This window comes from Camelus ferus, chromosome 12 (assembly GCF_009834535.1).
Source record: "Camelus ferus isolate YT-003-E chromosome 12, BCGSAC_Cfer_1.0, whole genome shotgun sequence".
Classification (NCBI taxonomy): Eukaryota; Metazoa; Chordata; class Mammalia; order Artiodactyla; family Camelidae; genus Camelus; species Camelus ferus.
The window spans coordinates 27,569,242-27,597,134 of NC_045707.1; the positions used below are offsets into that span (position 1 = coordinate 27,569,242).

Here is a 27,893-nt window from a genome sequence, read left to right on the forward strand (position 1 = left end):
ATTCTTTCAGAATAAGCTCTGTTCTGTTCCCTCTGGCACCACAAATGTGGGCTGTTATTTTTCAAGGCTACTGCCTAGCTAGGAAGCAGGGGATGGAACTAGGGTTAAGTTAAAAATGCCACAAAGCTTGCTGCTTTTACTGAGATTCAGCTGTTTTCCTTGAATAAATGCTCTTGGGATTGCTGCAAGACTTTTGATTATTTTCCAGTTCGGAAAACATCAATTCTGACATTTTTTGCCAGCCTTTTCTTTATTTTTTAGGGACAGGCAAATTTTTGGAGCTCCTTTAGCATTTTCTGGGCCTGAATATTTAATGGCAGGTGTTACTATTGATCTTTCTTGGCCAAAATAGAATCTTAATATGGCAGGGCTTCCTAATGTGTTTAAGAGAGTAAGCTATAGCGTGTTTCCTCTACTAACTTACGAATTGATTTAAGAATATTTGACTAATGGATGCCACTAATGGAAGTGATATTGAGTTTATTTTTAAACAGATATTGGTCAACATTTTTAAGGCCACTCATTAACTTATCATATAGTCAAGCTCTGTTATCACTATAAAGAAGGATGCTAGTCTTCCTTCAAAATATATGATGGGGATATGCATCATTTTACAATAAAAGTGTTGTCATTATTTAGACATTTTATAGGGGGGAGGAAGGGCTAAAGATGTAGTCCCTGTTTAATTTTTTAATTCTTTTTCCCCAGCTTTATTAAGATACAATTGACATATAACATGTAAATTTGTGTACAACATGTTGATTTGATATACTTATATATTGCAACATGATTACCACCATAGAGTTAACTGCTTTTTAATTCTTAAAAGAGGCGAAGACACTATTTGGCTATTAGAATGGCTGGAGCAGGAGAAAGGGTCACTCAGTCTTGGGTTTGGATGTCAGCATTGTGGGACAGTCTAAGATAATCAGTCTCTGAAGTTTAATTCATACTATCAAAACTCAAAAGACTTCAGGATAAACCAAAATATAATTTTACTCATCATAAAAATACTGTCTGCAATAGAAACTATGTAGGTTGTAACAGTCTTTGTCACTGTGCATTATCTTCTGAAAGGCAAATCCAGACAAGAAATCAAAATGAAAAGGCTGCCAGATAAACATGACATCAGTGCAAGGCAAACAGGTTAGATGCTCTTAGTCACTATCTTCACCAAATTACCCTGAAGCATAAATAGCCAGCAGAGGGAAAAAATATTTGACATAATCTGAAACACAGTATTCCTTTTCCCAGAATGGTAGTAGAAACTTTGTGACAAAGTCTTACCCAAGGGCCTCTGATAACACAGCCTAACACACAAATAAAACTTGATTCAGTTTAAGTTTTATATTTTCTTTATTAAAGTTACAGTCCATTTTAGTCCTTTCTGAGACTATGCACTGGTAGCCTCTTTCTTCTTCTTTTTCTTCTTCTTAACTTGGGTGCTGTTAAATCTTAGCCAAGGGAGTCTCTCTCTCTCACGCTACATAATTTTAATGTTTCCTTAACACTTTTCACTACCCGATATTCTCTTATTTCCTTGAATATTATCACCTTCATCTGAACAGATAGTTTCTCCTGAGAGCCAGCTCCTAGAGAACAAAAGCTTTGGATGTGCAATTGGCTTTTTATTACTGTTGTTATTGAAGTATAGCTGATTTACAATGTTGTGTTAGTTTCTGGTGAACAGCAAAGTGGTTTGCACAATGTCGTTGAAGGGAACATTAAACATTCACATTAAAGCCTTGCAAACAAAGCCTCTGCCGAACATTTTTTCCCCCAAAAATCTGTTTAATTTTTTTCTGTTTCTATAAAAGATTAGGGGGAAGCACATTCCAAATGAAGTTAAGAAAATATTTCAACTCGATGTCACCATAAGCTATTAAATTCTGCCTTGAGGAAACAGTGAAAAGAGCCTGTACATTATTCTCCTGGGAACTTTAGTCAAGTCCTGTGCAGCTGTGAGCTTTGGGCAGTCTGTTGTTCATCCCCAGAGCTACGTCAGTCACACAAGCTCAGGGGGCCGCGATGTGTCAGACACCATCAGGCATGAAACAGTGTGCTTGATGCTTGCTTCAGAATCTTGGATTTACTGTATTGCCGCTTTCAAAAGAGTTAAGGTACAGTCTTGTCTTGAGAGAGCAGCCATGACTAATTTTGGTAAATCTGATATCAATTCCATTCAGTGGAATGGAAACATCTACCAAATGATACTGTGAAATTTTCAAAATCAATGAAACGGCTTACTCACTTAAAAATCTGTAATATGGTTTGGTCACAGTCCATAACCAGAGCTACATACATGCCATTTTACATATATGCTTTTATTTCAAGAAATAGTTAAATTATCATTATATTTTAAAATAATGTAATTATTTTCAGGGTTAGAAGCTAAACTGTGCCTCAAATGATGTGAGTTCCTGTTGAGATTAGTGTGATGAGTATGACTAAGTCTTTTTCTTTATTTTCCTTTTCCACTAGTAAATGTTTCTTTCTGCTCAAGAACTTAGTTGATAAGGGTGATTTGAAAGGTATACTATCTTTGTTTCCCAAGAAAGCATTTAGGAAGGTCTAAAGAATGTAATACAGAGGATGATCATCTTTTACTATAGCTCACTCTACATACTCCTGTTTTGTGTGTGTTAATGAAAGAAATAATGATATGAAGATTACTGAATGAATGAATAACAGCAGACACTTGGTACTGTGGACAGAATCTGTGGTCATGATGGGATATCCCCATGGGAGAATCATCATGGGATTATCACATTCATTTCCTATTGCTGTATAAAAAATTACGACAAACTTAAAGGCTCATAGCAACTCATTTATTATCTCACACTTCTGTACGTCGAAGTCTAGGCACAGAAGTCCACGTTCGTGACTGAGGATCTCACAAGGCCAAAAGTTAGGTGTAAGCTGGGGCTATGGTGTCATCTAAAGTCTGGAGTACTCATATAAGCTAATTCCGGTTGTTGGAAGAATTCGGTATCTTGCAGTTGTACAAGCAAGGTTCTAGTTTCTTGCTGGCTGACAGCTGGAAGGTAGCCCTTATATCCTAGAAGCCACCACAGACTTTAGCCAGTATGGCCTTCCTACAACTTGGTAGCTTACTTCAAGGCCCACAGGAAAATCTCTCAGACTTCTTCTAAGAGCTCACCTGATTAGGTCAGGCCCACCCAGCAGCATCTCCCTTTTGATACTCAGTCAGCTGATTAGGGACCTTAACTGCATCTGCAAAATGTCTTCACATTTGCCATTTAACGTAATCTAATAATGGCCATATTGTCATGGGCAGATCATTAGAGCATATTTGCTTTGTGATGTATGATTGCTTAAGACAGCACACTGTGAACATGAACTTATAAATAAACCACTGTAATAGGATTTTATAATTGTTTACATAAACTTTAAATTTTACATCACTTTACAAGTTACAAAGTGCTTTGTACATATTGTGCATCATTTGATTTCCATGATTACCCATCAGAGAGGCAGAGTAGATATTAGTGCAAGGTTACAGGTAAAACAAACAAACAAAGAAAAAACCCCACCAGGTCCAAAGCAGCTAAGAGGATTGCCCAAAGCTTTATAGAAAATTAGTAGTGGAGCTGGGCTTCAGCCCTGGGTCTTTTCACCCTATAGTCCAGTCCTCTTTTTTGTAATTCTGCAGTTTTCAGACTGTTTGGTTAGGTTCCCAGGAGATGTCTCAGGGATTACCGTGAGAACTCAGAGGGACACTAAGAAAGGAGGGCTAAGTACTAACATAGCAGCTCTGCTTCTGTTTGCTCTATATGCTGGGGGTTCTACACAAGCTTTAATAACCATGCTGCCTTGTTACAGGTAATGAAGAATGTGTACAAAAAATTTAGCTTAAAAGATGATTTATATAGCCATATATAAGAAGTCAAGAGTCTATTCCAGTGAAGTTTTAAGCTGTTGTTTCCTGCAGCAGCTGTTGAACCTTTTATAAAAAAAAAAGATAGAAAAAAAAAAAGAATTGCATTAAACAGTTGGTTTGAAATATACACTTAGGAAAACAGTGACAAACGCCACCTCCTTCACTTTTTAAATAAGTACAAACAACTAATACCTTCTTAATGTCGGGTCTCTTGTTTTTCTTTTCATGCAAACACTGACTGGCAACAGAGTACACAGTTTCAATGGAAGTGCAGTCAGTGTCATTCATCTTCTTATCAATGTAATCTTCAATGGTCTTTTCCTCATCTTCAATTTCTTCTTTAATATCTAGCTTTAAAATAAGTGTTCAGACTTTAATAAGAGTTTCAAATAAAAGTGAAGCAAATCAGATAAATTTTATAAATTTATTTCTAAATAAATATAAATTATATTTATATTATAATTAATTTCTAGTATTGTAAATTACATTATAAAACAAAATAATACATTTTAATTATTTACTCTATTTCATAATAACACTGACTCTTACTTTACTATCTACTATTATAATTCTATGAAGATTATTTTATTTATTTAAACATACCTCCTAGAAACTTCCAGCCACTTGCCTTCTGATTTGTGCATTTATGTGCCTGAGTTAGTTGCTGTCATGCACCCACCAGCAGCATTCACTAGGCTGCCAGCACAGGGCGGTCTGCCTCTTGCAGTGCTCCTGATCATGCGATTCCCACTTCTGAATGCAGAACCTCTCTCACTGCATAGGCAAACTTCCCCACAGGTACTCAAATTGTTGAATCAAAGAGAAAGAGGGAGGAAGAAAGAGAGGGCAGGGCCACGATGAAACAGTAATGACGAGGGAGAGTGGTGTGGGACAAGGATGGTGCAGTGGGTTGAATGGTGGTCTCCCCCCAAAAAAGATAGGTCCAAGTCCTAATTCCCAGAACCTGTGAATGTGAATTTATTTGGAGAAAAACATCTCTGTGGGTGTAATTCTGTTAAGCATTTTGAGATGAGATCATCATGGATCGCCCAGGTGGGCCCTCGATCCAATGACTAGCATCTGAGTAAGAGACGGAAAGGAGACAACAGACCCAAAGGAGAAGACAGTGTGACCCCGGAGGCAGAAACTGCAGTGACGTGGCTACAGGTCAGGAAATGCCAACAGCCACCAGAACCTAGAAGAGGCTAGAGAAGATTCTTGCCTCGAGTCTCCCGAGGGAATGTGGCCCTGACAAAGTCCTGGTTTCAGACTCCTGGCTTCCAGAACTGTGAGAGAATAAATTTGTCATTTTAAGCCCCAATTTGTGGTGATTTTTTTCCTCCTGTATTTTTAATCTACACACTTTCTCCATATAATCCAATCTACACACAAAGCTTTATCTGTGCCTCTACAGGGATGGCTCGAAAACTGTAACTCCAGCCCAGGCTTCTTTCCTGACCTCCAAGTACCAAGGAGACAGAGGATTTTATTTCTTTGATGAAAACAAAATTTCACTCTGTGCTACTGTAAAATATTATGAAATATAAAAATACTAACTTTTCGCAGTAATATTATGTTCTATAAACATACTTTAACGTGAACTATTACATAGCATGTAATATCATCTTACTGCGTATCCAGGAAACCATGGTATAATACACAGTTACATAAGGGACACGTGTAGGAATATTGTAATATATAGATATTGTACTTATGGTTTCTCTTAAAAATATGGCACCAAGGCCCTGATCAATTATACCTTTTAACTTTCTAATTCTCATTGTAGGGAAATAATCTGGTATATACATATTGTCTGAATTTGTCACAGTGGTTCGTCCCATTAGAACACATAAATTCAAGTAAAATCAGTGTAGTTATTTAACCAATTTTAAGAAAAATTTACTCAGAGTAGTAGGTATTTCCATAAATTTTTAATTTTATAAAAAGATCCTGTAAGTTCTTAAAATTTACAATATAGGGAAAAAAAAAAGGCATGCCATAATTTTCCTGTAATTTTAGCATTGTTAGTCTATTTATATAATTGTTAGTGAATATCTAATATAACACATAGGTGAAGTTTTCTATGATAACTGTATAAAAAATATTCCATAGTAGAAATGGATAGAGAATAATTTATTAGTAATTCTATTCTGACACAAATTTCAAAGGAAGCCATGTTGTTTTTCCTTTCTGAGCTGAAAAGGCTGTTAGTAATCACCCTGAAAGTAACAAAATAAAAATATACTGGATGACATTTCAGAAATCATAGTTTTATTCTGATTTTACCCACAAAGAAAGCAGAACATAGAATACATATGACTTTTCCAAGCTTCACAAATACTTCATGGCAGAGCTGAGATTAGAACTATCTGATGCTCTTTCCATATGCCACTCTGTAATTGCCAACAGAAAGATTGCCAATAGAAAGTGACATTTCTAGAAGCCAAATATATCTGTATAAATTTAGATTATACATGCAAAGCAAAAAGGACAGGGAAAAATGAATCTTTCAATTACCAATAACTGAGGTTCACGGTGTTCATCCACAGCTGGAAGTCCAGTTATTATTTCCAACAAAACCTATGAAGACAAAAAAAAAGAATCCACAAATATGACTCAAGACAGCATGTAGAAACTCGAAGGAACAGGGCTCTTGATTATGAACTCTGATTCACCATTTGCACCATCGCATTATGTCTGTTAGTCACGAAAGTGTGAAGAACGTGAGCTGTGATTATTTCTCCCTACCCTTTTCCCGGACATCTTGGATCCCACCCATTCCCGCAAGCAATTTTCTATCGGCAACTTACTAAATCATCAGCCCCAGTCAACACATATTCTGGACACTCCTTTTGTTTTGCAGAAGATTTTGCACAAGAATAATTTTCTCTTGCTCTCAGGAGAATATTATTTTCTAAATCCTAGGCATACCCTAGAACCCTGCGCCTTAACTTCACAGTGCTCTGCAGGTAAAAATCCATAAATAGGACATATGAAAAACTACGATAAAGAACACCCAATTTTTCCAACCATTCCTCCCAACACTTTCATCTTAAGTTATTAGGATCCGACTGGTAGATCAGAAAACGCCCAAGGATATTTCCTTTAAAAAAATATTTCATTTTTAAAATACGACACTAAAGTGCATACTGTCTGACATGATTTGTTTTATGCACTGATTTAAGTTTCAGGCTAATTCATAAGAGTAGTGCACCCCCCAAAAAATTTCATGCAGTAATTTCAGAAATCAGTTTAAAAATTTTACAAATTCAGAGAAGTGTTTATAATTTTCTCATTGAATGAGAGGTTAAAGTGAATAATTTACATCTTTATATAAGAGAGATAAGCAAGATGGGTGTTTCAAAATATTCTACTGTAATTTCACCATTATAAGCCAGAATGATTATTGTTCCTAATAATATATATACATATAAGTGAGAAAAAAAATATATGAAACTTACCACACCAAAGCTGTAGATGTCAGATTTGGGCGTTATTTCTCCCCGCAAAGCTTCAGGTGCCATGTAAGCTGTTGTCCCTACGATTCTGCTGGTCATGACTGTCTGGGCAAATTTCTCAGAAGCCCGTGCAAGCCCAAAGTCAGATATTTTGGCTGTAAAGTCTTCATCTAGTAAGATATTTGCACTGAAAGACAAAACGTTTTCTTTTTAAGCCAATCAAACAGTCTCTTAGGTAGGTGCATGACTGCATGTATTATTTACAGAGTGTCCCATTCTGTAATATACATCCTAAAAGCCTAAACGTTTATGTAAATAAATCTGGATTTCAGAGTAAAGCTAAAGACAAGTAATTATCTTCTTTTCCTTTTTGTTTCTTGAGGAAAAATTTTAGGAGAATAAAAATGAAATAAAATTGTCCACATTAATGAGAGATATTTTTATTATTTCACAAGTAATTTGGTACAGGGTAACTTCCCTCAAAGTATCCTAAAGCACCATTCCTAATTCCTTTCCTAACATTCTTCAATTCATTTAAAAACAAATTTCCACCCAAAGTATCTCAATTATTCCATTTCTTTTTCTTTTTCTTTTCTTTTTTTTTTTGGTATTTGAAATTTTCCAAAGAGGAAAGAATATGGCTAAAAGATCTTCATTCATTCATTTTATGCATTCACTCATATACTCACACTTTCACTCAACAAAACCTTATGGGGGATTCCCAGTGTGTTACACAGTATTTAAGCCCATCGCTGGGTACGGGGGAATCTTCCGTCTTGTCTGTGACAAAGGTATACGAATAATTTTTTCAAATCCAGTAAGCACTCCATAATGATAATAGTAGGTATGAGAGGCTGAGAGAACCACCATGTGCCAGGAAGAAACTGCAGAAAATTCCAGAGAAGGTAAAAAATGTGTGTAGTCTTGAAGGATTATTAGAAGTTGATGTTAAATGAGGGAGAGAAAAGCATTTCAGGAAAATGGAGCAACATGAACACAGTGATGAAAATACAAAAACATATGATCGGTTTGAAGAAACTGGCATCAGTGGAACATGGAGAGAATCCGAACTTTATCCTGTGGGCAACAGGACACCAGCTAAAGCTTTCATGGTAGGAAACTGATGTTACCAGACTTGATTTCTAGGACCATAGGCTGGCCACACAGCAGTGCATGGATGAGAACTGGTACAGACTGATTAAAGGATGACCAGAAAGCTTGTAATAAAGCACACAAGAGACAGTGAGGGTCTATGTGAAGGCAGAGCACTGGGGAGAAAAAGGAAATGCACATCTTACTTGTTTTCTCTTAATTTTTATTTTTTTGGGGGGGGGAAGTAATTAGGTTTATTTATTTATTTATTTTTAGAGGAGGTACTGGGAATTGAACCCAGGACTTCGTGCATGCTAAGCATGTGCTCTACCGCTTGAGCTATACCCTCCCCTGTGAGGTGCACATTTTGAGGCACACTCATAGCACGTTGTAATTTGTACGATATGGGGGACAAGGAAGTCTTTAGCTTGGGAGACACGATGAATACGGACTTCACTCGATTAGGAAGGAAATATAGGAGGAAGAGTTTGGGTTGGAAGAGAAGTGAGTTTGATTTCTGAAATGTTGACTCAGAGGCTGCTGTGGTACATCTCAGTGGGGTGGTTTGGTTTGGAGATACTGAAAATATAGGATTGGAGGTTGATGATACAGAGTTGAGAGTCAACTACATACAGAGAGCAGTTGAAGTCACTGTTACCACTCAGCAAGAATTTGTAGGATGAACAGAAGAGATGATGAGGCAAGAATGCACCAACTGGAATACACCAATGTGTAACAGATGGGAGATGGTGTCTTTCCTCTTATTTAAGGCCAGTCCCTCTACTTGGACTCCTTTCTACATTCTCAGGAATCTTATCCTATAAATGATCTCACCTCTCTCTTCTGTTCTATCACCCTCCTCTTCCCACAGGCAAAAAGCAAGCTTTAGTGTCTGTCATCTTAAAAAAATTTGCCTAAATGACACATCTATTTCCAGCTCTCCCCTTCACCGGCTCAGTGTCTTACCAGACTTGTCTATTCTCACATCTCAGTTCTCCGACTCCCACTCTCTCCTCAACTGCAACCTGAATTGTGACCCAGTCACTACATGGAAGTAGGTCCCCATAAAGTCACTAATGACCTTCATGGCACTAATCAAATGGTTATGTTTCACCCCTCATCTTGATCTATAAAAGGTAATTGACATTTTTGACTAGTCCTTCTTGGGAAAATGTCTTCCCTTGTTCTTAGGAATCCCACACTCTCCTGGGTTTCAGCTCACTTGCACACCTTCTTAGATTTCTTTTAGGACTCATTCTCTTCTACTTGGCCATTAAGTCTTAAAGTTCCTCAGGAATAAATCTTAGGAACTATTCTGAATCTGTATCTCTCCTTAAGTTCATATGAGCATAGGACAGCTCTGCAGTTATCACCTATACACAAGTAATACACAAATGGGTATCTTCAGCTGGGACATCTTTTAGCTCCAAACATGTACATCAACATCACCGTTTAACATCTCCACTTGTATGTCTTGAAAGAACTGCTAACACGACACGTGTGAAAGAGAACTCACATTTTCCACCTCCAACCTGATCCTCTTTCAGTGCTTCCCATGTAAGTGAATCATGCCACAATCATTCCAGAATGCAATTCTGGAAGCCATAAATCCCAGTGTCACTCCTGACAAGTCCCTCTCCCCGACCCCTCTGCAGCCAAGAATCAGCAAGTCCTGCCATCTTAATCTCTCAAATCTGTTCACGTCTCTTCATACGAACTGCAACCACCAAGCCTTCTATGATAGTCTCTAAACTACCCCTTCTTACAAAGTGTTCTCTACGCTCAAGTCAACGAGATCTTCTCCAAACTTAAATCTGATGCCACATTCCTACTTATAATTTCTTTCAATGGCAGCTGATTATACTTATGATAAAATTAAAGCCCTTATCTTCATCTGTTAGGTCCTACAGGGCTTAGTTGCCTGCCTACCTCTATAATTTTATCTTACATCAATCACCCCTTCAATTTCTGCACTTCAGTCCTACAGCATTTATTTCACTCCCTGTAATTCATCATGCCCACTTAACACTGCTCTTACAAATGTGGCTCCTTCCTAGAATGTTCTTTCCCCATGTTCTCTAGCTGCCCTCAAGTTGTGCCCATCTATCTCCTGTTCACTCTTTGGATCTCTGCTTAAATATCATTTCCTCATGGAACTCTTCTTTATACTAACATTATAGAATACACACTAAAGTTCTATCATAATTTTGTGCTGTCAGATGCTACAAATGCTACTTTTGCTAACTACACCATCTACAGTACCTATCACATAGTAGGTGCTCAATTAATATTTGTTAACCAAATAAATACATAACAAGGAAGAAAACTGAAATGCACCCATGGAGAATGAAAGTGATTCAGAAAAGAGCAGTGATCCAGAAAAGAAGAAAATAATTTTGACAAGACAAAATGGTCAAGAAGAACAGAATAACATACTATTAAAAAGAAAAAAAGGTCATTTAGGATGAGAACTGGAAATGGGTCACTGGAATGAAGTAAGGGAGATTACAGGCATCCTGAGTGAGGAGAGCTTTCATGGAGTGCTCCAGGGTAAGACATGCAAGTGAATAACAAATAGAACGAGTGAGAGAAAATTATCCTCTGAAGACAGTTTTCTGAAGGCTTTTTAGCAGTAGCATTTACCTTTTAATATCTCTATGAATATGATGGTTTTCATGTAAAAAACTGAGGCCGTTAGCTGCACCCTGAGCAATCTTGCATCTCATGTGCCAAGAGAGTGGTGGAGTACCATCCTTATGAAGTAAGAAACAAGCCAATTTAAAAAAAAAAAAAAGAAGAGGATTAAAAAAAAACCCAAAGACAATATATAACAGAATATTTTTCTAAGCAACTAGAAATGAAAATGATACTACATTGCTAAGAATTTAGGACTATCATTTTTTTAGGTTGTCCCTAAATAAGATCAAATAGGGATCTGCATTTCTTATTTAACAATAAAAATATATTAGAGCATCTTCAAAGTCTAGCCTTAATTGATAACTTGACATTTTAGATCATGACCTGACAGAAAAGCCATTCCCGCTGTTTACATATCAACTGGATAGTTTTCAGAGATCAGGAAAAATATTAAGATGAATATAGATTAAATGATCCTGTTACAAAGTAAACATTAGCATTTCAATACAGAAACGAAAGCCAAACAATCTGATAAACAAACATTTTACCAAGCAAGACAGTCTGTCCAGCAATGAACCATTGGGCATGTAAACATAGACTAAGCAGAGGTCTTCTCCATCACTTGAGAAACCAAGTAGTTCTACTAAGTTTTCATGTTGACACCTGTGACAAACAATTTTCCACTCAACATTATTATGATACACACATAATATTTAGCTATAGGTTGGAAGTTACTGAATTTAAAGCTTTCACAGAAAAAAAAGCGCAAGAAAATAATTACATGCTTTACATCATTGTAATATAATATATATGTTTCTAACATGTTTACATATGTTTATTATAACTGCTTATAATTTTCTGCAAACAGTTCTTTTAGCCAATATTGATCAACATTAGAAGCAAAATCTCTCTTCATTTTATAGTAAAAGCTCAAGAACTCAGACCATTGGTATTTGTAATAGTTTGGTTAAGAACTAGGCTGATGTTTACTTTTGTTTGCACAATTTTCAGTGACAACACAAAAAAGAATTCCAGAAGTCTGTTGAAACTTGTATGACAACCCTTTCAAGGATCCAAAGCACTGACTTACAGACATCTGATTTTGAATCACATCTAATGTACACATTTCTGATTTTTAATATCTATTATTTATAACCTAATTTGAGTTTCTTTATACGCTTACGAGTAATACAACTAAAGAGAGTCGAAGTCTAACAAGACTGCAGGCATCTGCGGTAAAGCAGAAAGAAAATTGGGCTCAGAGTTCAGTCCTAAGTTCAAAGTCTAACTCTGCCACCTTCTGGAAATGTGACCTATCACAAGTTAACAGCCTCACTGAGCCTCAGCACCTTTACCTGGTAAATGTGGACAATACCTATTTAGTAACACAAATGATGTGAAAATCAAATGAGCAAATACAAAGGAGAGCCTAGAAATAGTTCATGAGGTGCAAATTAAAACAGTAAGTGCTTCATTTTCCACCAAACCGGCACATTTTAGGTGAGTAGATAACATTTGCTGAGTTTATACTATATAGAAGGCACTGCGGTAAGTGACTTACCGCTTTGTTTTATTTAATCTTTACAATAATTCAATGAAGAACTTCATTTTTAAAATTATTATCCCATTTTATAGATGAGAAAACTAATGGATAGACAGTTAAGAAAGTTGGCCAAGGTCATTGTGCTAGTAAGGTTCGGAGATTGGTACTTACTGAAAAATAGTAATAATATTTAATGGTGGTGAGGTAGCAGTGAAGTTTGTAATTGTAATACATTGCTGGTAGATGTATAAATGATCATAACTCATCTACAAAGCCATTTGGACAAATACTTAGAAAGCTTTTAAAAAGTTCATGCATTCAAAACCAATAATTCTTCTAAAACTGTATCCTGGTGAAATAAGCAAATTTGCATTTAAAGATTTATGTACAAAAAGATTCAAGGGAATTTTAATTTGTAATATTGAAATTTTAAAACAAACCTAGAAGGATAATGGTTAAATATAATCCATATATGCTACAATGTTGCACATAATTTTAAATGTTTTAAAATTATTTTAATGACATGGGGAAGATGTTACACACTTATCATGAAGCAAGTACATCAAAATATTAGCAGTGGTTATCTCGCAATGATATACTTAGAGATGGTTTTTATTATCTGGAAAATGTTTTCCTGTATTTCTCAGAGAATCTATTTTGAACAAGTTACTTTTAGGATTGGAGAGTGGGGGTATGAGTGGGGAGGACAAATCCTGAATGGAAGAGTTTCTTCTCAGTGAGCATTATTTTTACTGTGAATGAACTAATTCCAATCTATTCTTTCTTAAAGTTAAACAACTAGAATTGCTGATTGATAGCAATGGGTCTGATGAGTACACACTGGTAAACCCCCTTAAGGATTTAGATCAAAAGCTCAGGCTCTGAAATCAGACAGATCTGGATTTGAAACTCACATAGTTACTGGTTATGTGGCCTTGGGCAAGTTATTCACCGTTTCTAAGTCTCAGTGAAAAAAAAAAAGCATGCGTGTGGTGTGGTGATAACAACTGAGGATTTGATGAGACAATGCTCATAAAATACACTGCAAGGTTTCTGGTCTATTGTATGCACTCGGGTATCAATCACTATAACTATTAGAACACTCTTCCTGATTTATTTCATCCTTTCTTCTTGGATGTTTTCAAACATACTGAGTCAATGCCTTCTAAACATTCTTGCATATAACAATTTCCTGGTCTATGGGTGTTAACTTATAGCTATAGCTAAGGGATAATTTGATATCTATCTATCCATCTATCTAATATATCTACAATTTACCTCTCATAAATTTCTGGGAGCAGAAAACCTGTTGAAATTCCATGTAACTTAGGTTTAGAACAATGACTGCTGCTTAATCTACACACATATGAGTATATGTGGTCATAGAATTAAAGAATCAAAGTTCTTTCAAGTCCTCTAATCTAAGCCCTTTATTTTAACTTATATATTTGAAAATATCACTAGCTCATGGCACACTCTGGTTAAGAAAACGGGTCCCTCACTCCCTGTCGTGCTCTCTTTCACTGTACCACACCACAAATTCACTTACTTTGCCATTACTTTTATTTCTTGATCAAACTGTTGTTTCAGTTCTTCTGTGCTAATGTCAACCATCTGAAAAAATAAAATAATATACAATATAATACAATACAATAACCCCAAGGCTCCCAGGCTGGAATGGGTACAAGAGATCATCTGGCTAATCCGGTTTTCTTTAAAATAATAAGGCATCGCTCTCCCCATTTTATAGAACAACCAAGAACTAGAAATATTTGTCATTTGCTCAAGATTTCATGGCTGGTTAGTGAAGGAAGAAAACCATATAAACCATGCAACTATATAAACCTCACTGAGTCATTGTGGGAACAAAATGACATAATATGAGATTCCACTGCATTAACATCTGGGAAAAAAATTCAGTGTAGTAGAAGATATAAGCAAATTTGAAGGCAAAAAGAAAAACAAGACCTGCAGAAGTATTTGCCACATAGATGACAAAGGGTGACTAACTTTATCGTATAAATATGCACTGTATTGGTATTTTTAGAATCCAATAATATATTTAAAATATAACAAATCAGTAATTTAACAGTAAACACTCTAACAGAAATGGGGACAAAGGACATAGATAAGAAATTTTTAAATTTTTTTCTTATGGTATGCTTTCTAAACTATTTTTAAATGAGAAAAGTAATGCAAATAAGTTATTTTTACAAAATTTTCTTATCTCTTACCATTTTAAACTTGATTATGCATGAAGCACTGTAAAGAGTTGGGTTTCTCAGCTTTATTTTGTGAATCTTCCCAAATTATATGTATAATTGTATTTATTTGTATATAACTACATATTTGTAGGGATAGAGTCCAAAGCTTTCAACGAATTTTTAAGTGTTAAGAACTACCAGCTTAGAGATGTTTATTTAAAGAAAATGCACACTGAAACAATATATTTCCTAAAGATTAATTTAAAATGTATTATACAGCACACTAGAAATCAATTCTTCCTTTAATTCTTTTTCTTTCTGAAAATAGAACTTACTGCTGCAAGCTTCTTCACTGCTACGGTCCTGTTGTTCACGAGGCCTTTATACACAACCCCAAATCCTCCCTCTCCCATTTTGTTACCACCAACAGAGACGGGCCGCTCATCAAAGTTATTCGTGACATCCTTCAACTCATAAAATGAAAAACTGTGAAAACCTATAGTGTCAATAAGAGAAGGAAAAAAGTGCTTCAGTAAAAAAGAAATTGGTTTTAATAACTTCAGTATTTTCTCAATGTGGATACTTTCATACATATGCAAACAGTCACAACTTTGGATTATGTATGATGGAAGAGAGTAAAACCACTTTTAAATTTTGATTCATTTATTTAAAAAAATCTATTTCTAAAATTTTTAATTAAAAAAATTGAAGTACAGTTTACAATGTCCTATCCATTTCTGGTGTACAGCATAATGTTTTAGTCATACATATATTCCTTTTTATATTCTTTTTCCTTATACATTACTACAAGATATTGAATATAGCTCCCTGTGCTGTACAGCAGAAACTCGTTGCTTATCTATTTTATATAGAGTAGTTAATATCTGCAAACCTTGAACTCCCAACTTATCCCTTCCCCCTCCCAGTAACCATAAGTTTCTTTTCTATGTCTGTGCGTCTGTTTCGTTTTGTAAATAAGTCCATTTTAAAATCACTTTTTTAAATTCAAATTTTAAGCTTTATCTTGAGAATTCTGTTTCGTGGTCTTTCACCTAAAACTCTAGTCACTTATTTTTCTTTATCAAATGATCTTTTCCAGTTATGTAAATATTTACTTGTTTTTTTTCCATACTTCTGTGAGTATTCGTATGTCCTGTTGCCTCTACTCACTGATGACACTGACTGATACAATGAAGATGGTGCTTAATAAATCAGGAGGGAAAAAGAACCACAAAAGAGTTACTGCTAGCATGCAGAAACAAAAGGAGAGACTTATTTTAAAGCAGTGATAGTCTTAACAACCAACCCCGTCATGGTTAAGTGCTGCAAATGTTACTTACGTGTATCACTAATTTCTAAACTTCTATTCTCTGGACTTGAGGAGTCCGGTGGCATATAGTTCTGTTCAGGATTCTGATCAGGTATCACAGATGTCCTGTCTTTGCCACAGGGTGGCATCTGTTTCTGCTGAACGGTTACAGTTTCTTTAGGAGGCAGTGTATTAACCGTTTTGGGAACAGCATCTGACAAATGAAGTAAGATACAAGTTAACCTTTCATAAGAAAAAGTGCTTGTGAAAAAGTTCAACTAGGAACTCGGTTCACTTAACATCATTCCAGTTTCTACACGTTAGCTCCATACTCTCTTAGTACTAACAAGAAGCTGCCTAGTAAGAATGCATAAATTTTGATAAAGATGGGTAGAGAGGGCAAGGCAGTCTTTTCAAAAAGTGGTCCAGGAGCCACCTGCCTCAGAAGCCCTGAAGTACTTGTTTAAAAACATAGACCTTGAACCTAATTCAAGAGTTCTGATAATGAGGTCGTGTTTAACAAGAACTCCTGGTGATTCTTCTGCACTCTCAAGGGTGTGAACCACTGGTGTAAATGGCACCAAAGGGAAAAAAAAAGCTTATGAAGGAGGAAACTAGACACTAAGCCACTGGAACAGTGTGAGGAGATCTCCATCACAGAATGATCCATCAGGGTGGAAGGTGAGGGCGAAAAAAAACAAGAGCTTTGTCTCATCATTCTAAACTTGCTGTTGGTACAAAACCTGACTTTAACGCTGGGCTCAGGTTCAGTCGTGAAGCCTCCATTTCCTTCACAGCAAGTCTGTGGTGTCCTATGTCTGGGTGCTTGTTAAAGACTTGGGGAGAGTTGAAAGAATGAAAAAGAATCGTAAATCTAAGATTCATCTACTAGGAGAAAACAGTAAGACTAAGGGGAAATGTCTCTATTTCTGCACTTGTCTTTCCAACCTCAGTACTGATACCCTGGACCCACTCAGTTTACCTGGTAGCAAAAGACTTGCAGGGGCAAAAAACTCATTTTGTATCAAAAGATCCACAAGATCACCAACTGTGCAATTTGTGGTGCCCCAGTCAAACAGTAATTCACAAGTGGGACTTTTTCCAGTTTGAAGTAAGGCTTCAAATCTCCTTAAAGCAAGGGATGGAAAAACAAAATTAGTATGTAAATAGAATTAACACGCACATAGGAATTGTTCCCCACCCCCAGCCTCTGTGTCACCCACAGCACTTCTTATAATATGTATAAAAGTAAACGGGCAGGAGGAGAATCAGCAAGAACTATAGAGAACGGGAAAGATGGGCAGAAGGAAAAAAGACAAAGGTGATGATAATGTAAGTTGACATACACTGAGTATTCACAGTGGGCTACAGAATGCACACACGTGAACTCATTTTATTCTCAAAGATACTATGAATATCATGCTAATTTAGTAATAAGAAAGTGTGAGAGGTGAAGTAAGCAGCCCACAGCCACATAGCCACCAAAATGTGTACAAATTGGGATCCAAATTTAGATCTCACTTGACATAAAGGTGCGCTATATTACTTCCCTATATGACTTGTTAACTCTGTTAGCCATATGATTTTTAATAAACCAGGCTGCTTAAAGAAACAGGAAATATACAAACTTAGAGAATTATTCCTTTGTGTCAATGAAATTGAAGGAAAAACACAGATCAGTTTTTCATTCAAAATTTCTTTAAAAATTAGTTTTGATGATAACGTTTCAAAACGTAATATAGTTTTCTTTTGTTTTTCCTACAAATTTTCTATTTTGAAAACTGTCAAACCTACAGAAAAGTTGAATGAATAATACCACAAACAACTGTCTACCCTTCACAGAGACTGCCAGCTTTGTGTTCTTTCCCGTCCCCTCCTCCCCATCTCTGTCTTGGTGTCTGCGTGCTTCCTTTAGCATGTGGGCCAGGCACCTTGTAGAATGTCTCACAGTTTAGATCTGTCTGACTACTTTCTCATGATGAAGTTCAGGTTAAACATTTTTGGTAAGAATGCTACATCGGTGACAGTGTCTCCTCCCCACAGTATCACACCCCGAGGCACAGAATGGCAGTTGGTACCATTACTGATGACCCAAAGTTTGATAACTTGATTAAGGAGGGGTATTTCAGATTTTTTTCTCTACAAAAGTACCTTTCCCCTTCACAATTCATGAACAACCTGCGGATAAGACTTTAAAATCTCGTACATACCTTGATCATCAATAACCTTTCACCCTGTGGCTTGGCACTCACTGCTGAGCCCTCTGTGAATCAATCATTCACTGGTAGTTGTAAACAGGGTAACTTTTCAGTCTGAGCATTCTTTCAATTATTATTTGCTGCCATTATTCTCTAAAGAAGGGCTTTTTCTACCCCCGCACCACTCCCTCAACTACGCTCTAAAATTTTTTAATAATTAATTTCAATGAAATTAATTGAAGCCATAAAAATGGCTTTCGAGGTTTAAAATTAAGCTTCCTCCAAGTAATTTAAGATGTTAATCCTTCATCTGAGACATTTCCTGGAAGGACTAATATGGGAGTTCTGGCTTCAAGTTCTTTTTCAGGTTAATGCTGAAAATCACAAATAAATTTATTTTCCTCTTGCTCCCAATGGCAGATTTTCACATAGTTTTGGGCTGGAAAAACTGACAGAAATAAAATCTGTACTTATATGCCACATGAAATCAAGGAAAGACAAGTAGAAAGAATGGAAATTATCTGTAGATAGTGTTGAAAAATCCTGGCTAAGAACTAAGAATTCTATTCATAGATGTGTACGTGTACAAGCAACTTTAAAATGTCAATTTGAAGAATTCCCAAAATACACTGTTAAAGTGACTTAGAGATTCACACACTTAGACATTTACGCTCCAGAATTTTACTAGAAATTCTTATAATGTTCTTATGTTATTTCAATCTGGGAATCACAGGTGTGAGACCAAGTGAATGTGCTTGGCTTGTCAGAGAACCAGAGTAAAAGTTGGAATCTTAATTCTAACCCCCAAAACTTATTGGCAAGACCACAATATTAGCCTAGCTGATATACTGGAAAATGGAGCAAAATTTGAAAAAAAAAAAAAAGGGGGGGGGTGGTATTTACTACCATTACCTCCTCTGGAGAGAGGTTTATTTTCTGAACTGCAACAGTAGACAGTATTCATACCTATTAATCATTCTAGGTCGTGATGTAAGAACTTAAAAAGAAAAAGAATTTTATATGTTACCTTATGTGAAACTGGTTGTATCTCTCGTCACCAGATGGTTTTTTAATAGCTACTGCTAACTTCTTCCATCCTTCTTGGGGATCAATAAAATCTGACAGCTTCCTAATTAGTCCAACATTGAGGCAGCGCACATATGTTGATGCTGTTATGGGTTTGCTCATCTTTTATTCCTAAAATATGGAAAATGCTCATTAAAATTTTACAGTAGCTTTAGCGATGACATCTGTAAGCTTGTACATCCCACTTTACAATAACAAATGAAATGCTGGTGACTGATTACACCATAACAGAGGAACACTCCAAAGTCAACTAGCTGATAGTCCAGTCTTTCTCCATCTCTAAATATCAACAAAAATTTTAAAGGATTATTATTTTTTTGGATACTGACATTTTCCAAGTGAAATTTACACAAAGGAGTAAATAGTTGACTTTTTCAGAAAAATTCCTGTAAACAGATTCAGACATCAAATCTATTTTTAAAAAAAGATTTATTTTTCAACTTAAAAATATTTCTCTCAATCAGTACTTATTTACTATTAAGCATTTATGCAATACTCTTTGGTAGACGTAAAAAAAAGTGTTCTGAAATAGTTTGTATAGCCTTAAAAGATACGGTCCAGCCACAGACTTTTCACATCAGATGTTCTTCCTTGATGCCACCACAAGTTTTGAGTCCAGCAGACTTCCTGATCACTGTTCCTTCCCTACTATGGCAAGTCCAGCGGTTTACCACTTCAACTACTCTCTTGACAGGAACCTTAATTTCCTCAGTCCCCTTTTTCTTCTGCTACTCCATCCTGGAGAGATGCAGGCAAGGATAAATCTCACAGTTTTCTCTGTACACCAGTGATGCTGAATGCAGCTGTGCAGAACAAGGGACCTGAGCAGGCCAGTGTGAATACCAATGTAGGGGACCCTTTTCCATTGCACTTCAACACAGCTGTTATTCCTTCCACCTGTCCTCCGAGACTATTTCACACCTTTGCTCTCCTCATGCGGTTTTATTTTATCTCCACCTCCCTCATTCTCAGCAAGTGGTGACCTTTCCAACTCACCAAACCATGCAGATTTAGCTATCCTTCTGTCGATCCCTCTCCTGCTCCTCTACATATTTCTATTTTGAAAATGCAATATAATCAATCTGGGGAGTAAAGAACAGATTCATGTGGTACAAAATTCAGAAGCTACAAAAGAGTCAGAAGCAAAAGTCCTTCTGTGTCCTAGGCCTCTATATTAGCGTTTTCTTTTCTTTGGCCTTCTTTGGCCACCACATCTAAGTAGGTCCATCTACTCAACCTAATGACCTTTCCTCACTGCACAATGTATCTGCTCCCTGAGTTCAGGGACTATGCTCATTTTGCCCACTAAAATATAACTCGTGACTAGCACACTGTAGATCCTGGTGTTATGTGTTAGGAATGAATGAATTTCTTGCCCAGTAACATGCAAGGTGATTTATATATTTCACTTAATCCTCACAGTGACTAAGGCAGTTTTATCATCTCTATTTCACAAAGGTAGTAAGTGAAAGAGGTAAGTCTTGAACCTGTATCTGACTCCAAAATTCATGCCACATATCCCTGTTTCTCCAACTCAAAGCATTGTTCATGCCACTCTCTTTTCTAGAAAGACTTATTATTTCCTTTCATTTATTCATATATTCAATAAATATCATGTATAATTTATTTATATATTCAATATACATTAGGCTTTGCACTAAGTGATGGGAGCTACAGAGAAGAGAAAAATCGTTTTCAAACTTCTCAGTCTAGCAGGGGCACAACCAATTACAACGATTATGAATGCCACAAGAAGTGCGAGCAGAGTGGTAATGGGGCCCAGAGAAGGAGCATCAAAAGAAGCGGTCTGAAGGAGGTATATCAAGACAGATTTGGGTGCGGTGGGAGGTTGGAAGGATGAGTGAAAAAGAATGAAGATATTCCCGTTCCCCAAAAAACAGAAGGAAATTCCAGGCAGCAGGAATAGCATGGGAGAGCATGGGTTAGGCTAAGGCAAGGAGTTAGCTATGGCTGGACCAGAGGATACATGTCATTAAGTAATAAGAGATAAGTTTGGAGAGGTAGGCAGGGCCACGATCATTATGTGTCCCGTATGCCATGTCAAGGAGTTTAAGTTTATACCAAAAGCTCTACAGGGGGGCTATTTCAGGGTTTTAAGGAAAGGCAGTGTGTGATCCTATCTGGTTAAGTGAATTCCTCCAAATAAAATTTGAAGGGATGGATATTAAGACAAAAAGACCAGAGACCAATTTGAAAACTTTATAGTAATCAATAATTGAAAGCCTGAAGAAAGTATATGGTCAGGGAATGGAGAAGAAAAAGCTTCCAAGATTTAGAAGGCCAAATCAAAACAATTTCATGATATTAGAGGGAGAGGAGACTGAAGGAAACAAGCCGAAGGTTGGTTTTTTCCCTTGGGCGATTATGTAGATGAGAGAGGAAATCATGCATTCAGTTCTGGTCACGTTAAGTGTGAATTATCTCCCTCTGGCACCATCTAGGGGAGTTGGCACTAAGGAGCTGGATATATGGTCTGGAGCTTAGGAGAGAGGTTTAGGTAAAGAATGCTTACATATGAACCTTCTCATGTATTCATATATGAATAGCTGGCTGAAGCAACAAGGAAATACGAGACTGCCTATTAGGAATAGATAGAATGTGAAGGAATGAAGAGAAAAAAAGAAACTAAGTATTGGTAAGTCATGGAGGTAATCAGGAAGACCATTAGGACAGTAGCATATCAGAGACTTCTAGAATGGGCGATAGGGTGGTATAAAAGACCCAGAAAGGTCAAATAAACACTGATGTGTGTGTTAAATACGGAAACCAGAAGGCCACTGGGTGACTGAAGAACAGTTTCAGTGGAGCAGTGAATGCATGGAAGAAATGAGTTTTCCAGGAAGTCCGGCTATAAAGGGAAGGAGATAGAAAGAGAGAGGAAGGAAAAAAGAAAGAAAGGAAGGGAGCAGTTCTCACACTAGGCCTTAGTACTCTTTACACTCTCAAAAATTACTGTGGTTACATTTTGTTTATTTTGGTGACATTACCAATATTTACCATATTAGAAACATGCTCAGAAATGTAAACATTACTATTCATTAATCCATTTAAAATAAGAATAAATGTCCTACATATTAGCATACATAATACACTTGATTAATAATAACCATATTTCCTCCCATAATATGAGTGACATTGTTTTACAGTTTTGCAAATCTCTTTAATTTTTAACTTAATAGAAGACAGCTGGGTTCTAATATCTGCTTCTGCATTCAACTAGTGGCAATATGTTAATTTGGTTGATGCATATGAAAAAATTCCCGGTTCACACAGACATATAGTTGGAAAGGGCAGAGTATATTAATAGTCATTTCACAAAGTGGGTATTTTTATTTGCTGCTATATTAAAACTTGGTAAGTGATAACTTCCTGAAAGTTAGCTGCAGTGCGGAAGATCAGGAGCTCTGCTTGGACAGGTAGAAAGCAAACTTCAAATGATTGTTCAGCATGCAAACAGGAGAATAAGATAAATATGAACTTTCTGACGGATCTCTTCAAGGGAAAAGGCAAATCTGAATATACTCTGCTCTGAGGGCTCCTTGGGCAGACAGGTTTTTGAGGCACTAAGAGAGCTACTTGTTCCCATTCTAAACGGGCTGCTTTTCATTCTTTTGTTCCCTCTCTTGTTTCCAGGCTGTCAGTACATTTTTCCCATCTGATAATGTATTTATAACCCCGCTTCCATTTCCTGGACGCTGGAGAGACAAGCTAATTAGAATCTCGGAGGTTCGGAACGCTTTCCACGCGGCGAGCATCTCCGCCGGGTGCTGGTCTTACTTCCTGGTTCTCGGGAAAAGAGATATCCTTTCGTAAACGGGTTCTTGGAACACACCGCCTGGGAGTTGAGAAACTTGAGGCGGGGTCCGACAGAGCCACAGAGGGGCTGGGTGAGGCCTGCCCACGCCCCACGGCCCGCCTCAGCTCCCACTAAATTCTGATCCCCCGGGACCCACCCAGGTCTTCTTCCTGCAGCAAGCGCTGCCCGAGCAACCTACTTCCTCCCTAACTTTTCTCACTTCCACCGAAGATAGGAAGACGATGTTCCTTCCGAACCGTCCTTCAAAAACCCTGGGGCAGAGGGACCGAGGCCGGGGCGCGTGCCTCGGACATCCCGCAGGGAAGGTGGCGCGCACAGCCGGAATCCCTTACCTGCCCAGGCGCCGGGCGCGGGGGGCGGGCGGGACGCCGCGGGGCTGAGCCAGCGGCGGGTGAACCCCGGTTCTAGGAAGGGCCGGGGCGGGCCCAACCCGTCAGGCCCCGCCCCCGCCCCGCCCTCTTCCTCCTTAAGCCTCTAGGCGGCTCCCCAGCGTGAGCAATTCCCGGTATCTTGTAACGCGCTTCTTTACTCGGGAGCCTGCCCCTTTAAATACGCCTCTGTCGGAGGCTAGTTTAAGGCTTCCGAGCATGCGCGCAGCGTAGTGCCGAGGACTGCCTTTCGCCTGACCGTGAGGTACGGGGGTTCGAGCTTCTCGTGCCGCATGGGGTGTGTGTACGGGGCGATGACAAGATTGGCATTGGGACCCTCACCTTTTGCCCCCAAGAGGAGGGCGACGTGAGCTAGTATCGCGAGCTAGTATTGGGACAGCGCGGGTCGGGGAGGAGAAGAGAGCAGTGGAGCTGCTGGCTGTGTCTGCAGATACTTATGGGCGCGCCCGAGGGCTGCGGGCGGGAGACGTTAGTCCTGTGGATTGGTGGCCGAAATGAGACGTAGGCGTGAGTGAGGCGGAGGAAGGAAGAGGAGGCGCTACTATCCTCCTGTTCTAGCATCCTCCCGGAATCTTCCCCAACCTTGGGTGGCCAGACTGCCCTCTCCCTGTGCGGCCCGCACGCTTGTCAGCACGTCTGAGGCATAGGAACACTGAACATTTGCGCTTATCTCCACATGGGTTCCTTGGCTGCCCTCCAGCACGGTTCCACCCTTACTAAGAGGCTTGGTTGTAATTCCCTCATCGTTGTATTCTCCTCAAGTTATTCTGCCTATTCCACTGGCTTAAAATGTCTTCGTATCTTCTTCCTTTAAAGAGTAGGTCGTCATTCTTCTCAAGGCCAGTCCCGCCGCTGAGCTCTTGATCGCATCGTCTTGCTCTCCGGCTCCTCTAACTCTTCATCAGATTCATCCTGCTCAGTGCCGTTAGGCATCTTACTAAAACATCTTTTTGCATTGTGTCATTTTCCTTCTCAAACACCTGCGGTGGCCATCCATTGACTACTCACTGGATTCTAAGTCCTTGACAAGGCGTGCAGTATCTCACCTAGTATCTCACCTAGGTTGGGACTCATCCAGCTGTATTCTCCAGAACTGTACTAGAAAACGTTTTCTCCCGCTGCTTTGTATCCGGGCTGTTCAGTTTTCTCTACCACACTGCTTATCTTATTTGTGCATCACTTGTGATATGTCTCTGCCTCATGCCTGTCTCTTGAACTGTTTTGAGGACTTGGTCAGTTCTTACTGGTTATCATAGGCAGAAGTGATCCCTTCTTCCTCTTCTCTCTTACAGCTCTTATTTTGTACTGATTGTTTCATTTTTTCAACAGGCAGTGTTGACTGTGTGCCTACTATGCTTGATACAAGATCCTTGCTCTCATGGAGCAACCATTCTAGTTGGAGTAGTTATACAATAAACAATGAAGGGAATTAATAGATAGAAAATTGCAGAAAATTAAATAGGGTTTTGTTAAAAATAATAGCTTGCTGGTTTTTTTGGATTATTGGTCCGGAGAGACCTCTTTGAGGGTGTTATGGGGAGGGACCGATTTAATCAGTAGGAGCAGTTGGCACAGTGGAACTGAAGAAGGCCAGTGTAGCTGGAGTATAGCAGGGAATGGGGAAAGGTACAAGATACATTTGGACACTAGACAGAGTCCAGAATCTTAAAAGTCTCTGGAAACCAGGGTAAGTAATTTGGATTTTACTATGCATGTGGTTAGAGGGTTTTAAACAGGGTTGTGGTATGATTTAATTTTCATTTTAAATCATCATTCTGGGCACTATAGAAGGACTATAGTGGACTGGTAATAGAAGCGGAGATTAGAGGCCTTCCCAATGTATGAGAATTTCTAGAATGAAGTACTAGGAAGAAGGGATAAAAGGGTAGTTAGAGAGCCAGAGGCTTAAAGTTGATGCAATTTTTGGTGATGAGAAAGTCAAAGCTGTGACTGAGATGAAATGAAAGGGACTTGAGGTTGAGATTGAGAAACTGTGGTATTAAACGCATGATCCACGTGGGTGGTCGTGGAGGTAATGCTGGATAGGAAGACAGTAAACCAGGTATTAAAGTCCACAGTGAATAAAGAATTGTTCTGGGACCAGAGAGAGGATGACAGCAAACTGTAGAGCCTGATGGCATGAACCTCAAAGGAAATGGGATTTGGGGAGATAGAGGAGAAAGGAATGGCTTGGAAGGAGCAATGGTAAACAGATAGTATTTACAACCTCCAGGTCCGGAGGTGGGTTTGAAAGGAAAAGTAGCCAGTGATTCCCACATGGCATATTAGAAAGGATGGTGGGGGTGGGTATGCTTGCTACATTGGCTCAGATTAGTAACACACATTGTAGAAATGGGAAGAAGGTCCAGATGATGGTTACTTACCTGGAGAGTGCATTTAACGCAAAAAACTGAGTGGTACGGGTCCTGATGCTCCACTTTACATGATGGCCATGAGTTGTGTGAAGAATGAGTGACGGTTTCCCCAAAGGACTGTTCTCTTGTCTACTGCTTCAAGAGGATCTCTTCTCTCTGATGCCAGAGAGAGATGACTGGAATTTTCCTCCAGGTCAAACTCAAAAGTTTGTATCTGAGCTTTCAAGAAAGCTTAAGGTCCAGGAATAATTTAAGCCTACCTTGAAGCATAATCACATTGCAAGTTGGTTTTAGAACTTCTTTTACCCATCAATTTGGACTCTCTTCCTGTCTTCTCCTCTTGCCTTCTCCCATCCTTGTCCTTCCATATATAAATACCTAGCCACAGATTCTCTGGAATTGGAAATTTTAGGTTTCAGGCATGGGTTTTAGACAAATCATTGTAAACAGCCCTATGTTCTAGTCTCTTCTTTGTAGGCCTACAAATAGAATTTTAAAAGTGAACTTGAAACTGACCTATTTTAATCTCGTAATTTTAATAGCTGGAAGCCCAGAGTAGGTGAAGAGTCAAGTTGTAAATCACCAGATATACCAGAAAAAATTTGCCTTGTTAATTCATCTTGGTATAAGAGAGTCAAAATGTACATGATCTTTAGAAGGAAATTAAATTATTAATGTCTTTTAAGGGGACTCAGAATTGAAAAGGAGAAAGAGAATTAAATAAATCCTGCAAATCTATTTCTCTTTTGTTATCCAGAGATTTTCTTCCTGGTAATTAACTGTCTCTTTGTTTCTTTTGTAGGCATTGTTACTTAAGAATGGAAGAGGATACAGATTTTAGAATCAGGTTTAGTTCTTTGTGTTTCGTTACTGATCACGTTGGATTTCATGGCACTATAAAAAGCTCGCCAAGTGACTTTGTTGTTATTGAGATTGATGAACAGGGACAGTTAGTTAATAAAGCCAGTGATGAACCTATTTGCAAGGTTAATAAACTACTACCTGAGCCAGATACTTTGGCTAAAAAACCAAAACTAGAGCTTCAAAATCTGTCCTTTGAAGAGAAAAGCAGCCAAGAAGTCAGTACTTTGGCTGGGTGCTCCGATGATGACCAAAATTATGAGCCTGGTTCAGAAAAGGAAGATACTATCAAAGATGGGACTTCCACATGTGAAGAAGAAGACATTGATGTATTAGGCTCCTTGTTAGGTGAAAAAACTGATGAATTACTGAATCAATTTGCCTGTGATGTAAAAGAGAAGTGGAATTCTAAAACTGAGTTAATTGGATCATCTCCTGAATTCTCATTGGGCAGAATCCTTGACAAAAACCAGAGGGCTGTTTTGCATAGTGCTGTTAGGCAGAAATTTCCTTTTTTAATAACTGTAGGAAAAAACAGTGAAATTGTTGTAAAACCAAATCTTGAGTATAAAGAACTCTGTCACCTAGTATCTGAAGAAGAAGCATTTGACTTTTTTAAATATTTGGATGCGAAGAAAGAAAATTCCAAATTTACCTTTAAACCTGATAGAAACAAAGACCATAGAAAAGCTGTCCACCATTTTGTCAACAAAAAGTTTGGAAATCTTGTGGAAACTAAATCTTTTCCTGGACCAAATTACAGTGCTGATAATCCAAACGTAGTGATAACCGTAAGATTTCGTGAAAAAACACACAAACACAGGAAAAGGTCTCTTGACTGCCAGGAAAGGAAAGATATCTACACAGGTAATTTGATAAATCATTACCATTTTCTTAGATAAACTTAGTTAAAATTGTGTGAAAGCTGAATAATTTCAGATGAATTAAATAGACTTGTTCAGAGGGATATTGGAAACGAATGTCTAAATCTGTTTTTTAATG

At 37.9% G+C, this 27,893-nt stretch overlaps 2 protein-coding genes across 8 annotated transcripts in view; one reads left to right on the forward strand and one right to left on the reverse strand.

Moving 5' to 3' along the window:
- Window positions 1–1,337: 1,337 nt before the first annotated feature.
- On the reverse strand, window positions 1,338–23,729 carry IRAK4 (interleukin 1 receptor associated kinase 4). 2 transcript variants are annotated; one of them, XR_004324575.1, is made up of 12 exons: window positions 23,599–23,725; window positions 19,370–19,539; window positions 17,127–17,272; window positions 16,176–16,358; window positions 15,171–15,331; window positions 14,181–14,245; window positions 11,637–11,751; window positions 11,095–11,204; window positions 7,363–7,546; window positions 6,419–6,481; window positions 4,094–4,248; window positions 1,338–3,964 (listed from the first exon to the last, which is right to left on the reverse strand). XR_004324575.1 is itself a non-coding variant. In XM_006190291.3 (12 exons), exons 2-12 carry the CDS (start codon window positions 19,528–19,530, stop codon window positions 3,932–3,934), a joined length of 1,380 nt encoding a protein of 459 aa, XP_006190353.1. In that variant the 5' UTR covers window positions 19,531–19,539; window positions 23,599–23,729; the 3' UTR covers window positions 1,338–3,931. The 2 variants fall into 2 exon arrangements, 1 of the variants encoding a protein (XP_006190353.1); XM_006190291.3 differs by having other exon boundaries at window positions 4,094–4,252; window positions 23,599–23,729.
- A 47-nt stretch (window positions 23,730–23,776) lies between these two features.
- Window positions 23,777–27,893, forward strand: part of PUS7L (pseudouridine synthase 7 like) — a 142,664-nt gene continuing 138,547 nt past the window's right edge. For 4 of the 6 annotated variants that reach the window (XR_004324573.1, XR_004324574.1, XM_032493275.1 and 1 more), the window contains exons 1-2: window positions 25,086–25,342; window positions 26,833–27,758. Coding sequence is in view for 4 of the 6 variants with exons in the window: in XM_032493275.1 (XP_032349166.1) it covers window positions 25,272–25,342; window positions 26,833–27,758 (997 nt within the window). In the remaining 2 variants the exon portion in view is untranslated. Of the gene's footprint in view, window positions 23,900–25,085; window positions 25,343–26,832; window positions 27,759–27,893 lie in introns of those variants that run through there. The other 2 variants (XM_032493278.1, XM_006190290.3) reach the window with 2 other exon arrangements.

What these genes read in the sequence shown, in the direction of transcription:
- IRAK4 (XM_006190291.3), bottom strand. Translation starts at nt 19,530, where the DNA reads ATGAGCAAACCCATAACAGCATCAACATATGTGCGCTGCCTCAATGTT. An exon ending in GAAATAAAAGTAATGGCAAA is followed by an intron (nt 11,752 to 14,180) that starts GTAAGTGAATTT and finishes TGTTTGTCACAG; the next exon opens with GTGTCAACATGAAAACTTAG. An exon ending in TGGACAGACTGTCTTGCTTG is followed by an intron (nt 11,205 to 11,636) that starts GTAAAATGTTTG and finishes TTACTTCATAAG; the next exon opens with GATGGTACTCCACCACTCTC.